General features: G+C 40.6%; 1 protein-coding gene across 4 annotated transcripts; it reads left to right on the top strand.

Annotated features, from left to right (window-relative positions):
* Nucleotides 1-697: 697 nt before the first annotated feature.
* Nucleotides 698-14,967, top strand: GORAB (golgin, RAB6 interacting). 4 transcript variants are annotated; one of them, XM_034779509.1, is made up of 5 exons: nt 698-933; nt 3,060-3,408; nt 8,396-8,497; nt 10,279-10,419; nt 13,138-14,965. In XM_034779509.1, the coding sequence occupies exons 1-5, from the start codon at nt 870-872 to the stop codon at nt 13,628-13,630; spliced, it is 1,149 nt and encodes a 382-aa protein (XP_034635400.1). In that variant the 5' UTR covers nt 698-869; the 3' UTR covers nt 13,631-14,965. The 4 variants fall into 4 exon arrangements, with proteins under 4 accessions (XP_034635400.1, XP_034635403.1, XP_034635401.1 ...); XM_034779512.1 differs by lacking the exon at nt 13,138-14,965 and having other exon boundaries at nt 704-933; nt 10,279-10,423; XM_034779510.1 differs by lacking the exon at nt 698-933 and having other exon boundaries at nt 3,269-5,372; nt 13,138-14,967.
* Nucleotides 14,968-15,185: the final 218 nt, after the last annotated feature.

Genomic DNA, 15,185 nt, shown 5'->3' with positions numbered 1-15,185 from the left:
CGGAGTGTGTTTTTTCACACCCTGAGCGATAAAGTTACAGCACTGTAAAGTGCCAGTGTAGACAAGCCCTAAATTCATGGAAGAATTCTTCTGCCGACCTCTCAGGGAGGTGGATTATCTGATCCCTGTCACCAGAGTAGGTAGTGTCTACTCTGAAGTGCTACAGCAGTGCAGCTGTTCCACTGTAGCATTTCAAGTGTAGACAAGCCCTTACATCTGCCACAAACTTGTCTTCTGGCCACTGCCACGAACTATTATTGTACAGGTAGAAATGATCAGTTAGCGAGGGTGGCAGGAGCTAAATTACTCCATTCTTACTGGCTGTCCCCATTCAGGTGAGTGCTGTAGGATGCCTTGCAACATTGAGAGGGCTTGAGAGGGGGAGAGCTCTGTTATGGTCTCATTTGCTGCTTTCTCAGTGGTGCAGCACCCAATGGGCAGAGTGTGGGAGATGCCAGCCTAGCTCCTGGCCCAGCAGTGGTACCCTGAGAGCACAGAGAAAGAAAGGAGTCTGGGGCTGAGCCCCACAGCCCTGCGCCTGGAGAGGAAGGGATGAGCGTCAGCAGGATGGGAGGCGGGAGGCGGGAGGCTCCTCCCCCTCAGATCTCCCTCCCCTGCCAGCAACCACCTTCCCCTTGAGGCCCCGCCCTCTTCCCCATAGTAACGCGCTAGGACCCCGCCGGGCTTCCATAGGGCTGCCTGCGCTGTGACTGATACCCCGCCCGGCTTTCATGGAGTAACAGGCTGTGGGGGAGCGGCCGGCGGAGCCAGGGGCAGGCCCGGGCGCGGGGTCCTGCCGACGCCTGGACGTGGCAGCGGAAGGAGGAAGCGCCGGCCGCGAGCGCTGCCACCCCCGGGGATGAGGCGCTATGGCGGGGGGCTGGGCCGGCTTCTCCGAGCAGGAGCTGCGGAGGCTGCGGGGGCCGCACGCAGGTACCGGCCGGGGTGAGCGGGGGCCGGGTGTCCCTGCCGGGAGCCCTCAGGGCGGCCCGCTGAAGCTGGGGGACGGCACTTGCTGGTTCCGTGGGGCGGATGCTCCCCCCACCCCACCACCGGCCGGCTGGTCGCAGAGCTGGTGTCGGGGCCCCATCCGAGCCCGGCCTCTCCTGGGACCTTGGGTCTGGCCCGCGCTCGGGGGCGCTGGGCAGGGCAGCCGGAGCCCTGGGGCTGACAGCAGTGGTGGCGGAGCGGGGTCTGTGGCGATGCCCGGCCCTGGAGGGGTCTTGGCTAGTCGCTGCGGAGCGGAAAGGCCCCTTCCGATCCCGTGCCAGGGAGGGTCGGTAACTGCTGGGACTTGGAACAGGGCTTAGCTTGGGTCCGTGCTCCGGGCTGGGTTAGGCAGGGGCTCGGTGCGGGGGAGCGCAGTGGTTCCTTCCGGCCTTCGAATGTGAGACTCTCTAGCTGGTTTCTTACATGTATGTGATGAAAAAGATTCTCCCCCTTCCCTTCTTTCCCCTCCCCCTTCCCTTCTCTCATAGATTTTGTGACTACAAGGCACCATTATGATCATGTAGTCCAGGGGTTCTCAAACCGGGAGTCGTGAGGTTATTCCAAGGGGTCTTGAGTTGTTAGCCCTGTGCATGGCTGGCCCTCTGTTCTGCCTCCAGCCCCGCTACTTCTCCAAAGGAAGGGCACCAAAATTGAAGTTTTCCCAGGGTGCCCGTTTTCCCTAAGGCTGGCCTTGGGACTGAGACAACATTAGAGGGCTAGATTGTTCAGCAGCTGAAGGGCTGCATTAAACCACAGAACAATCAGAACACTGGGATAGGCAAAAAAAAGTAATTTATAATTTAACAGTCAAACACACAGGGGAGCGGTGCTGGCAGGGGGCTTGTGTGAGCTATGGCCACCCCAAAATTTGCCTTAGTGGGGCCCCCCCACTCTTCCCAGTGCAAAGGTCATGCATTACATAGAGGTAAGGGTGGCATTGTATGGCATTGCTACCTTTAGTTCTGCATTGCTGCTTGTGGCGATGCTGCCTTTAGAGCTGGGCACCTGGCCAGCAGCTGCTGCTCTCCATCCACCCAGCTTTGAAGGCAGCACTTGCTACCAGCAGCACCACAGGAGTAAGGGTCTCAGTGGGGCGCAAGTAAGTCTGCTGTGAAAAGTGATATTTGTATGTTTGTTAATATCACTGTTCACAGCTTCCTAGCTAGATAGGAAGTTTGCCCTAGTAAGTCTGCTATGAAAGGTGATATTAACAAACATACAGATATAACTTTTCATAGCAGACTTAGCACCCCATTGCCACTCTTACTTCTGTGCTGCTGGTGATGGCGGCACTGAAAACCATGCTGCTGCCAGCAGTAGTGCAACTTGAAGAGCTGCAGCCAGCAGCAGTGCAGAAGTAAGGGTGGCAATGGGGCACTAAGTCTGCTGTGAAAAGTGATATTGACACAGTTGCTTCGTGCCCCTCCCCCCAGTATTAAATAGTAACTATTTCAAAAAATAACTTTTCTGCTTATAACAGTAATTTGATAAAAATATCTTTTCATTTTAATTTAAAAGCAGTGAGAAAAGGCAAGTTCATTTTAAACAGTACGGCTATAAATTTAGCATTTAAAATAGTGTTATTAACTAAAAACATATTTTTATATTTAAGGGGGAGGGTCCGCACTCAGAGCTTGCTGAGTGAAAGGGATCGCCAGTACAAAGAGTTTGAGAACCACTGATCTTGTCTGACCAACTGCATTGTCCAGTTGCATCCAGTGATTTCCTGCATCCAGCCCAACAACTTGTGGTTGAACCAGAGCATGCCTTTTGGAAAGACCTGAAAGCTTGATTGAAAGATTTCAAGCGATGGAAAATTTACCACAGTTTGAGTAATTCAGGAGTTCTGTCCAGCATCCAAGTTCCTGTATTTCACTGAAATAACCTGAACCTCTAGTATTAATATTATAGCAGCAAAACATTTTTATGTGGCTTGTTTGCATATCCTCACTCACATGACTTTCTGACAAAGGTTGATCATGTTACCAGCATTAGAGGTTATAAGAAAATAAATCGTCAAGATTTTGTCTCTCCTAAAAGGATTCTGTTTTTATTTTTACTATAAATAGATACATCTGAATCTTCTGATCAGCAGCGTCGACCCCTGTCTGTAAATAAGAGTCGTCAGCAGTTGCTACGAGAAAAAGCTCTTCAGCAACAATGTCAGAAACTGGGACGGCAGGATGGAGCAGCCTCTGTACTTCCAGAACAGCTGCTTTCTGTACCAAAACACAAGCCCTGTCTTCCTCAGCAGCCTCTGCCGCCACCACCTCCATCCCCAATCAAGGATCAAAGGCAACATGACACCAGAGCTCAACAGAATGCACAGGGACTTGAAAATCCTTGTAATGGCAATGAAAAACCCCAGGAACTCACAGTAAAGATGGATTTCAAACTGGAGAAAAAGAGAGTGGAATTGTTAGTAAGTCTGTAAAATCAAGGGATTGGTTTTATTGCTTACTAATTCATCATTTTGTTGTACAATAAACTGAAGTTTAATATTAAACTGTACTGTATTTTAGAATAAGAAGTCTTCTCCTTTGCTTCTTTTCTGCTGATCCTTTAATTGCCACCCTTTGTTCAGTAATATCTCATGTAGACCTGAATCCTGCAATCTAAAGGGCTAGTCTACACTGGCAATGTTAAAATGCTCTCCCAGCGCTCTAAAAAACCCACCACCACGAGGGGCGCAGCTACCAGCGTTGGCGCACTGTTTACGCTGGGGCTTTAGAGTACTGAAACTTGCTGTGCTAGGGTGTGTTTTTTCACACTCCAAGCGAGAAAGTTGCAGCGCTGTAAAGTGCCAGTGTAGACAAGCCCTAATTCGTGCAGAAAATGGAGTCCCGTTGTCTTCAATAGACTCCATCCAGGCAAGATTGCAGGATTAGGGACCTGAATTGTAAAGAGTCATGGGACTCTTTTTAAATTGTCTTTGAAGGGTTAAACACATCTGTTGATTCTGGTTTATTTATGTAGTATACAACGCTCACATTTGGAAATGCATCTTTTTGGTTCTGTTTAACTTTTTCCCCTTTCAAAAAATTGCTCTCCTGGTTTTCAAAACTTTCTCTGGGCCCTCCTTTTGATTTGGTGTGGAGGTGGGTTTCAGTTGTAAAGTGTCCTCCCTGGGCTAAATAATGGCCCGCGAACATGGCTTTAGATGTGCTAGAATGCATCTTGATGGGGTTTTTCAGTCGTCTTGAGCTAACATGATTGAAAAAAACCCATCCTTTTTGCATCAAGAGAAGGCTGTGAGGTTAACTCGCTATACACTGGTGTTTTCTTACCCGCTGACTCAGTCTCTGCCTCCTCTGTAATTACTCCTTATTACTCTACAGCAGGGGTGGGGGGTTGCGCCAGAGACATTTTTCGCTTGTGGTGTTGTGTGTGTCTTGAGCTGTGTGTGTCTCTCCAAACTACTGAATTACTTGTTCTTTTAAAAGTTGGTCTTAAACCCTTCCTGTTCACTTCAGTACAGCGTCTCAAAACCCATCCCAAATGTCCTTTTCCTGCCTAACCACATCTAACCTTCTGTACTCTGCTTACTGTAACTAATAGAGCTGATCAAATAACATATTTGATGAATTTCACAATTTTTTCCAATAAATTAGGCCAGTATTTCTCTTTTTTCACCCAGTTTGTAGAGCTGGGTGAATAATAAATCTTTGACTGTGTAGAAATTCCTGATATCAGAATAGTTTCAGAATAGTTTAAAAAACAAAATTTGCTCATTCTAGTAAATAGACTGCCTGACCATATATTTATTGTCTTGTTTGTTGTAACTATTTTGCCCTTGTTTGTCTGAAGTTACTTCTGGGTACCCAGAGTAATAAGTTCTTAGGCGCCAAAGTTGTTATAGTTAATGCTAAAAAGTTTTGGAAACAAGGGATAAAACATCATGTTTTAGGGTTTGAGCTGATCTTTAACAATTAGGGGTTAGGATGAGAGTATCACTGGGATCAAATTACCCCATAGGGGCCTAGAGTGGGGATTTTTGCACCCTCCTCTGAACCATCTGGACAGTAATTGCCATACTTGATCAGACGCATGCCCCATCTAGTCCACTATTCCATGTTGCTGTAAGCAGCTATGTGTAGTTTTAGTCAGGAAGTTCTCCTTCTCTCTACTGTGGTACAGCACTGCATAAATGGCCAGGTGCCTTACGTGTGTTTATTTTTCCTTTGTGTAAAAGACTGGCTATCTGGCACAGCTTGTATTAAGGTGATTTTTGTGTTTTACATTTTTAGGTTTCTTTTCCTGCATGCCTCCATATGCTCTATTTCTTTTTCCATCAGTGAGAGTCCCAGTACTCAGTAGAATGTTCATTCTTCCCCTGTCTGTAAGCATTCTGTAATGCTCCGTGGCATGTATTCATTTAAAAAGTAAGTACGTACTTCAGCAAAGCCCTGGACAGGGTGGATTTGATTTAAATCACTAGTCAGGAAGACTCGATTTATTCATGGATTTCTACATTAAAAAGTGCATTCTTATTGGTTGTTATAACCTTAATACATATTCTTCACAACTCAGAGATGTAGGTTTCACACTATACATTTTTAAAGTGATTTATTTTGAAAACTTTTCAGATTAGTTTTACAGCTATATCAGAAAATGAATGATTGTTTGGTATTTCATTTACCAAAGGTAATTGAAGCAGATATTTATGAAGTCATTGGGAGGTGAACTTTCTCCAATTCAACAGGTTAATCATTAATATTTGGAGGATTTTCTTGCCATACTGTATTAGGAGGAGAACATCACCAGACAGACATCTAAATTGTTCTATCTAACTAAAACAATGTTATGTATACTGGATTTTTTTTCAACAGCAAACATATAATATTTTAACAAAACAAGCATATGAATTTTTGAAGTTAATTAAACATTCAAGTTTTTTTAAAATCAGGTTTGTTTTTGTTAAAATTGTTTTTAACTAAAATAGTTAAATGAGTTTAAAAAAAAAACAACCACAAATTAAATCGACTATGTCAGCCAGGTCAACATGAGAAACTTAAAATACTGGCTTCTGCAGCTAACTCAGTCGTCTTCACCTTCATTTTCCTGTTCGTGCATAATTTGGAAAAGAAAAACAAGCTTTCCTGCTTTTTCAGGTCCCAAAGGATTTCTGAATTTGGAATGAATTAGTCCAAAGGAAGAAAATATTCTTTCTACACTAGCAGAAGAAGCTACTGCTGTTAAAAGTGAGGTTATCACTTCAACAGTCTCTGAATCCAAGTGCTTAAGTGACTTCCACCAGTTCACTGGGGTGACTTTCTTTAAAACATCATCAGCAAACATATATTTCTTGAATGGTTCTTATTCCCAAACTGGGTCTCTCTTACGGCCTGCTGCCATTATAGATTTTCCCTTCTAGTGAGAGAATGGTATGGTAGATCTCAAATCAATGAAGGCTACGCTCAGAAAGACCTCAAGACTTCTGCAATATGCTGCTGAAACAATTTCACTTTTGTTTCTACTACCTGTCCCTCCCTTCTCACATTTATCTCCAGATTTCTTCTTCTTGTCCAGATCTATTCTTCTAGACTGAGCACTGAGTCCCATTGGGTAGGTAGAAAGATTAACCTAAATAATCTATGCAGAAGCCCCTGGAACCCCATAAAATTGGGTCCCTAATACATGAACTATTGGAACTCATTTACAAAACTTTTCTCTTAAAGATTACATGAATATATTGTCTTATACTATAGAATTAGAATTTATAATCCCTATTCCATGATGAGATAATTTTAATTAAGATACATTATAGCTCAAAGATATCTTCAGATAAAATGCTTTTTGAGGAAAAAAAATCTATCCAAAAAATCCGATTTAAATAAAAAAAAATCTGATATTTTTGATTTTTTTTAATTTAAATAATTGATTTTTATCCACCATGGATAGTGCTATGTCAGACTGACAGGGCCAAACTTTCCAACTTAGTACATTCTACAGCTAACCCGTTGGTTGCTGCCCAGCAGCCACCAGTGCAGACCCAACTACCATGTATATTCCATTGGAACATTCCCACGTCAAATAACACCCTATGTTCTAGCATCACAGTGGTTTGAAAAAATGTCTTCCTTCCCTTTAGCTATCAAGTAACTTCTGATGTTTTATTCCAGGGAGGATTGATTTACATCACAGCAATTTAAATCACCAAGTGGAAATCCTCAATTTAAATAATCAATTTTAATCAACGTTTCCATTTGTACTTCAGTTATTTTCTCAATAAAGGTGCATTCTCATTGGTTGATATAACCATTAAAACATGTTGATTTACAACTAAATACAATTTACACACTAGTTTGGTACATCTCTTTGCTACCTAGGAGGATATACTATACCTGTATACATTTATTTAGACAATTGCATAGCTTGTTATTTTCAGATTCTTATTAATTGTACATTTTTTGTATGTTAGAAAATGGTGAATGATATGTTGCGTATTTATTAGATAATTAACTTTTTGCTAATGATTTGTGTCAAGCTGCATTGGGGAGTAAATGGAATTTAATTAAACACAACAGCATATAAAATTTATTTTTATTGAAATAACATTGAATGTTTTGGATACATAAACTTCTCTTATCAAAACACGTTTCACATTTGCAACTAAATTATAAGTAGTTCAGGCCTTAACGTATTTTATATTAAATTCAGATTTAATTTTAAGCAGGTTTGTTTTTAAAAAGAAAACCTTACTATAATTTAAATAAAATCAGACACCCAATTTAAATACAAAAATAGTTTTTAAATTAAAACCCAATTATTTGTATCCTCCATTGTATGCCTTGTTCATGGAAGAACAGCCCTATTATGTATTAAATTATGAGGAGAGGATTGTTACTGAGATCCTTTTGAAAAAAAGATGGATGAAACCACCACAACAACTAACATGATGTGACTTATGTAGGGGAAAATGGCATTCGGCCACCAACAGCCAAAGACTGTTGCATTCATCTAATCCAATTAGGATGAATTTATATAATACCATAAAATATTTGTCTGCCTAGGATTTTAGAGATGGGTTGGGGTGTGTATGATTCATAGTGAAAAGCCACCTATTTGTGAACAATATATGCTAATTTTAGTTAAAAACATGGGATTCTAATGTAGCAAAGAACAAATCCCACATTCTTTGTTCATAAGAGACCCTGGCTTGCTTTTTTTTTTTTTTTTTTAAGAGTAAACTTGAGTATCTCCTGAAGCTAATAACTCTTCTTCCTGATCAGTCTTCCTTCCTCATTCGCACAGAACCGAGATGTTGAGCTCTCCTTGGATTCTTGGAAATCCTTAATTGGGTGCTCCAACAAAATAAGCACAAGGAGTATGACTGCTGTTTTGGGTGGGGGAGGCAGGAAAGAGACAAACTCTTGTTTAACCCTGTTGCTTTGTCAATGCCCAGGCAGGAGAAATCTCGTTGGGAAGTTCTGCAGCAGGAGCAGCGGCTGATGGAAGAGAAGAATAAACGCAAGAAGGCACTCCTGGCCAAAGCCATTGCTGAAAGGTGATGAGGACATTCTGCGTTCTACTGCCATACCTAGGGAAGGGGGGTGTTTGTTGTCTATGATAAGTTACTAAGTTTTAGCCAATCCAACTTGTTCGCCTTTCCTCTGCACTAAAGAGTGTGTGTGTGTGTGTGTGCGCGCGCGCAAATGAGCAACAGTACATGATACTCACATTTTATTCCAAATTGTGTGGTGGCTAAGAAGCTCTTTTTATGTGGATTGCATTTCTGAAGATGCAGCTTCTTCTGCAGACTGATAATTCCTGTTACAATTTTACAGAGTGAATCTGATGTTCTTGAACAGATCAGTGATTTTTGCATTAAATTTGGTGGTATTGTGTACAGTGATTAGAGCAGGGGACAGGGACTCCTGGGTTCTAGTCCCAGCTCTGCCAGTGACTTGTTATGTGACATTTAGAAAGTCACTTAGTCTGTTTGTTCCCTCACCTGTAAAATGGGAATATTACCTTTTTCTCGGAAGTCTGGAGAAACTTAATTCATTAAAATGTGTAGTGTAAAGTGCTTTGAGAGTTTCTGATGAAAGGATCTCCCTTAAAGACATCTTAATATTAATGAAAAATGCAGCAAGTTGAGTCTGATAGAAGAGGACAACCAGCTGTGCTAAGTTCAGACTGAATTCACACTGTGCGAGAAACAAGTGCTGGTATTAAGTCAGACACCTTTCATGCTAATTCATGAAGGAGTGTAGAGATAAATGAAGCAGCAGTGTCCAAGAGGCTTCAGAGTATGGGATTAGAGAATACAAGAATTGGGTGAATGAAATAAAGAAGACTAGAGGATATAGTTGATGGGGCTAATATGTAGTTTGGAAAAAGTGGCTGAGCTAAAAGCGCTTATTAGTCTGCTGGCACAAGGGTGAAAGACCGGGCTGAGTTAACGTTTAGTTGTGGGAATATCAGGATAAGTCTCTATTATAGTTGAACGTAAAGGAATTGATAATATAAGGGGCATTTGGAGGTGCAAAGCTGGTATGTATCTGGATACAGGTGGTGTAAAAAAGGTATTGGTTACATGACCAGTTGCTGATAGAATTGGTGAATTGATTAAAAAGGTGACAGTGGTTTGCTAATGCTGGTCAGTGAGAAGACTGGAGATATTAAGATACCTAAGGCTATTTTATGGAAAATCAAATCTGTGTTTGACAAGCGTGGTTCACTGATATGATGGGTGGTGGTAGTATGGCCTAGTATGAGATCTCATTGAAAATTACCTGAGGTGCTTGGGTCTGAACATGCTTCCTGTAGATAGTTTTAGTTCTTGAACTTACAAATGTAATAAACAGAGTTGAAGAAGATTATGTAGGGCTTGATTGAAATCTTTCATATTTGATGTGACTCTTTCCATTGACTTCATTGGGCTTTGGATCAGGCCCATAGAAAGTAATCCTACAAAATGGAAATAATCACATTTGGGCTAGGTGACCCAGTCTCTTTGGCTCCTGCTTCCTTTGGCTTCCTTTCTAGCAATTTTCTATGTTCTTATGCTTAAAGTTACTTAGTTTCAAAGAGTGAGTTTTCCGAGTGAAGGAATACAATCCATTTTAGGCACTTTGATTGCAATCATTACATATTTTTGTTTCAGACTGTTAATAGACACTTTAGATCCCCATAAATATGGGAAGAAAGATCAAGAATCTTAAACTATGAAAGAGAAACCTTTGAGCAACTACTAATGAGCTGATGGGTCTGTAATTGAAACACAACATGTCTCTTGTGTAGGATGCTTCTAAAGAGAGAGAACTTGCATCTTGTTTTTTTCAGATCCAAAAGAACTCAGGCTGAAACAGTGAAACTAAAGCGAATCCAAAAAGAGCTACAGGCTCTGGATGACATGGTGTCTGCTGACATTGGGATCTTAAGGAACCGAATCGATCAGGCCAGCATGGACTATTCATTTGCTCGGTAAGCAATTAACAGACAGAGCAGCAAGTACTCTTGGGAAAATGTATGCAGTTTCCTTTCACTGAAGAAAGGCTGATGGGAGTCATGTCATTAAAAGACCCAGTGCAGGTGTCTTTAACAAGTTTTAATATACAGTGGTTTCTCTTTAGATCATAGTGACCTAAATAGAAGCTTGCAACTAACATAAGTTTCCCGACTGAAAACTTTACTTGCCATTCCACCCCATCCCCCACCTTTTCATTGTACATATGTGCTGGTCCGTTATGGTAGAGTTATACATAAGCACTACTGTGTTACAGAGTGGTTTCGTTGTTGGCTTTTTTCCTGGGAAAAGAGCAATTTTAAAAGAAGAACCAAACACATGTAATGTATTACATCAATTCTCTAAACAAAAGTCCTGAGTCAGGAAAGCACCCTAATTAAGGACAGCACTTAAGTTCTATTGAAATCTGTGGGACTTGCATACATGCCTAAAGTTAAATATGTACTTTCTTGAATTGGGACCAAATGTAGGTCAATTTCAGTCTTCAGGGTTCTCAATGTCTCTTTCCATCATTTGAGGTTTTTTTATTACTACTATTATTATTACTACTACTACAAGGGAGTGCAACTCTGACGATTCCCTTTTGCAGCATCCTTCAACATGTAAAATTAATCTGAGTGCCTCATTAGTATAGGGTAAACCACAACATGAGTATGTAAATATAAGCATGTTTATATAGGCATTTAATGAAATGGAAATGTTTGGTTGTGGTTTTAGTTCACTATTCAACGTGTAGAAATTGTAGTTTTCCTTGTAACTTTTGCTGTGCATTGACCCACAGGCCAATAAACATGGTAATTAGCTTTTAAATGAATACCAGTGGCAGCTAAGTACTGAGGATGGCTATCGACTAATTATCATTTAAAATGGCAGGGACTAGGTGACCTTATGTAGTTCCACTATTTTAGATGTTTTGGAAAAATCACACAGTTTCAGATCTATGTCAGAGAAGACTTTTCAGTGCCAGTGTGTTTGTAGGATTTACTCAAATAGATTTCAGAAACCATGAAACATTTAGACATGTATCATGAAACATTACACCCATTTGAACTGTGCATCTTAAATTCTCAGTGATAGGAAAAAATCATACAGAATGTTTACAGGAAACTGTACTTAGGTAACAAAGATGGAAAAAGGAAGGTTAGTAGGGAAAGAAGGCAAAGCTTTATAAATACGCCTCATGAGTTCGCTGTGTTTTTGTATAATCCGTTTTTCATGATTTGGAAAGTAGAGTTACACATGGATTTTCAGTGTTGTAGAATATACCACACACCATTAAAAGCTTTCATTTACCTAACAATCAATGCCTTTCTGAGCAATTATTGAAGATTTGCCTTATATTTTAAGGCTAAATGCCAAATTAGTTTAACCTGCCAAGGAGTGCAATATTTATAGTTCTAATTGCATAGTTCAGACTATAAAATGGAATATTTATAAATATTCCGATGCAAAAAAAAAAAAAAAAAATATGTTCATGCAGGTTAAAGTTTTAATTGGACAAATGTTTCCACAGTAACCTTAATTTTGTTCCTTGCATGTATCCTTCATGTCTGAGTTCTTCATTACATCATCTCTGTGACTCCCTTGTGACAGAAAGGAGTGGGTATTTTGGGGCCCCGTGGACATGGCTTTGTCATTCACTGCCATGAATAGAGCTCCAGCTGGGAGCAGAATCCTGCAGTTATTTCTTACTGAAATATACTCTGAAAGAATCCTGTTTCATTTTGTCCTGCTTCCTCAAACAAAAGGACCACTGTGTCCCTCTATTGCTTGGTAATGAGACACCTGAATGTGGCTTTCCGAAGCAGCTCTTTGTTTTTACAGGCACCTTTGTGATACTATATTTGTGGATGCTCTCTGTCACCAGGTGCAATAAGGGTCGTGGTGCGTATGATCCACAGCCTCCCTCCCCTCTCAGCCAGCCCCTGGTATCCTTCTACTAGTTAAGTCCTTCCACCGTTATGTTGCCCCACAAAATATTTGTAATTGTTGCTTTACATTAGAAAGTTTGTCATGTCAGAATGTACAAACTGATAAGTGTCCATGCTGATGATACAATTATTTCTACGTTGGTGACTCTGCAAAAGCTGTGGTTGTTATATGGTGTCATGTGCTGTGCCCATCTGTACTGCTAGTGACATAGGTATATGTTTTTTTGAACGACAGGGAAAGTGCACTTTTCTAAAAGACTGAAGTAGCAATGTAACTACTTCATTAATTACATAGAATGTTGATCTGTTGGATTGTTGATCTGTTTAGCTAACAATAAAATGAACATGAATCACTTTGGTATCTTTCTGAATAGTTAATTTTCCATTGGAATACATGGAGCAGTTACTAGTGATGATTTCTTTCAGCATGCTGGAGATGAATCTCATACAAAAGTCAACAAAATTGTTTGCCATCCGTGCATTTCAGACAAGGGCATTTACCCCTAGAATGCAGCAGCAGTGGAAACTGATGGAGTGCACTTTCTGCTGCCTGCACATTCTCCTTTCTGTCCCTTGCCTTATAATTGTTGAACAATGTTGCTGTGTGCTATTAAATAGCTGGCCTTGCCCACTGCAGAGGAAAATGCCTTTCAGTGATTGATCAAGTATTCATCCATGTGTGTAACTTGTGAAGCACTTTAGGATTCTTCAGGATGAATAACACCAAAAATATTATTTTTGCAGGAAGCGATATGATAAGGCAGAGTCAGAGTATGTAGCAGCAAAGCTAGATTTCCAACGGAAGACTGAGATCAAGGAGCGTCTCACAGAGCATCTATGCACTATAATACAGCAGAATGAACTCCGTAAGGCCAAGAAGCTGGAAGAGTTAATGAAGCAGCTGGAAGTGGAGGCAGATGAAGAAAATCTGGAACTTGAGATTGAGGTGGAGCAGATGCTGCAGCAGCAGGAGGCAGAAGGAGGGAGACAGGCTGCCCAGTCTCAGAATCTGTCTCAGACTGCTGAGGAAAATGCAGATTCATGTACTACAGTGAAGGAGAATGAGCATGCTGGTACTGCTTCTGAACAGTTAGTGGAGCAGCCTGGAAATTCCTGTAGCAAGTCGCTTTCAAATATGGGTGGCCAAAATCAATCAGTAAACACTACTCGGGATGAAACCCCCGCTCACTCTGATACATTACTATTGTATGCAGATAAGGTAGCGTCTGATGGATGATATACTTGATTTACTGCGTGCTATAGGTTACCCCAAGGCTTCTGCAGTGTCAGTAACACATCCCTCTTATGTTATCTCTATTTTTAATTTGATTTAAAATAATCTATTTTTAGTTACCTGTCAGAATTTACCATTCTGGGTCACCTGTCTGTCCTGTTTTGTATTTTTAGGTCCATTCATCCCCGGATTTGCTCACTATTTATGGAGCTTTGTGAGACTGGGGTTTGCTAGGAGGGAGTACTAAGAAGTGGGCAGCAATGTTTGTCTGTAGGCTGGGCTTGTGTGAGAGTGAAGATTTCCAGTTAACCATTGCAGATATCAAACCAAGAAAGGGAGATGTTTGTTTTCTTGAGAAGGTGTCATAAAAGATTAGGTTTTATTACAGATGTTCTTTTGCTCATGTACGGTGATAGAACATTTCCAATGTGTCCACAAATTTCTTTTAACTGTGTAAAACCTGGCTAGGTTTCAGAGACATCCTCGGATATTGTAGCTGATACTTTATTCTGTAGAGAATTATAAACAAATTTTAGATTTGTATGTTGCTATAAAGGCCAGATTGGCTGTAATATTTCCTATTTATAACTGGTGTCTATTTTTTTTTTTTTTTTTTTACAAATTATTGTAAAATTCTTAATATCTGGTCTTTAGAGTCTGATTTGTGAAATTACAGCATCAAATGTGTTACAAAAGTATCAGCTTAATATATGGTAGAAAGGAGGTGGTTGTAGACAGAAACTAGAGATCTGGCTAGTATTGAGGCAAATGCGGTTACAAATATTTGACTCATTTTCAGTAACATCATAGCTGCCTTAAATCCGAGAAATCAAACTGGTGTTGATAAAATCATGAATAATTCCAAAAGTAAATAGGAACTAAGCCCTTCCATACATTATGTAATGTTCAGTAAATTAAAGTTAACAACTGCCTTGTTCTAAGGATGGGTGTGTATAACCCCAGTAGAACCTTGTTAATTTGCCCAATTATTGTTTTCAAAGGGATTTTAAAAAATCATTCCAGATGGGGAAAGACAAAAGAATACAATTCTGGTTTTGTGATGACCTCTTGGAGTGAGGTGGTTTTCAGAGAGCCTATGATGCAACCATGAACCAGATAGCAATTTTCATATCTTCTCTGCTTCACAATCTGCAGCTTTCTTTCACTATGGAAATTTTAACTGTTTCTCTTATACTGAACGTTTGTGTGTCACAGTTTGACGATCACTGGAGTGACCCCACCAAACGCGATTGTGAGGGACCAATTATCTATTCAGTCATTGAAAACCATGACACTTTATTCACAGTTTTTATTGTAAAAATAAATTAATATATCTTCTATCTATGTGGCTTGTTTACTTTCAGTTATAGTATTTGGTGTTCAAGAGATGGGACAAGAATAGGTTCTGAATAATCATGTAGCAAGCTTGAAAGATAGACCCTTTGACAGCCTTCCTCTCTATGCAACCAGCACCCCAAAGGTAGCTCTTCCAAACAAAAAAGTGTGTAAAATAGCCTTGGAGAGCTGTATTCCATAACATGGAACTCCAGCTAACTGT

Source organism: Trachemys scripta, chromosome 8 (genome assembly GCF_013100865.1).
Source record: "Trachemys scripta elegans isolate TJP31775 chromosome 8, CAS_Tse_1.0, whole genome shotgun sequence".
Classification (NCBI taxonomy): Eukaryota; Metazoa; Chordata; order Testudines; family Emydidae; genus Trachemys; species Trachemys scripta.
The sequence above is the reverse complement of the archived record's forward strand: the minus strand, read 5'-3'. Positions and strand labels throughout refer to the sequence as shown.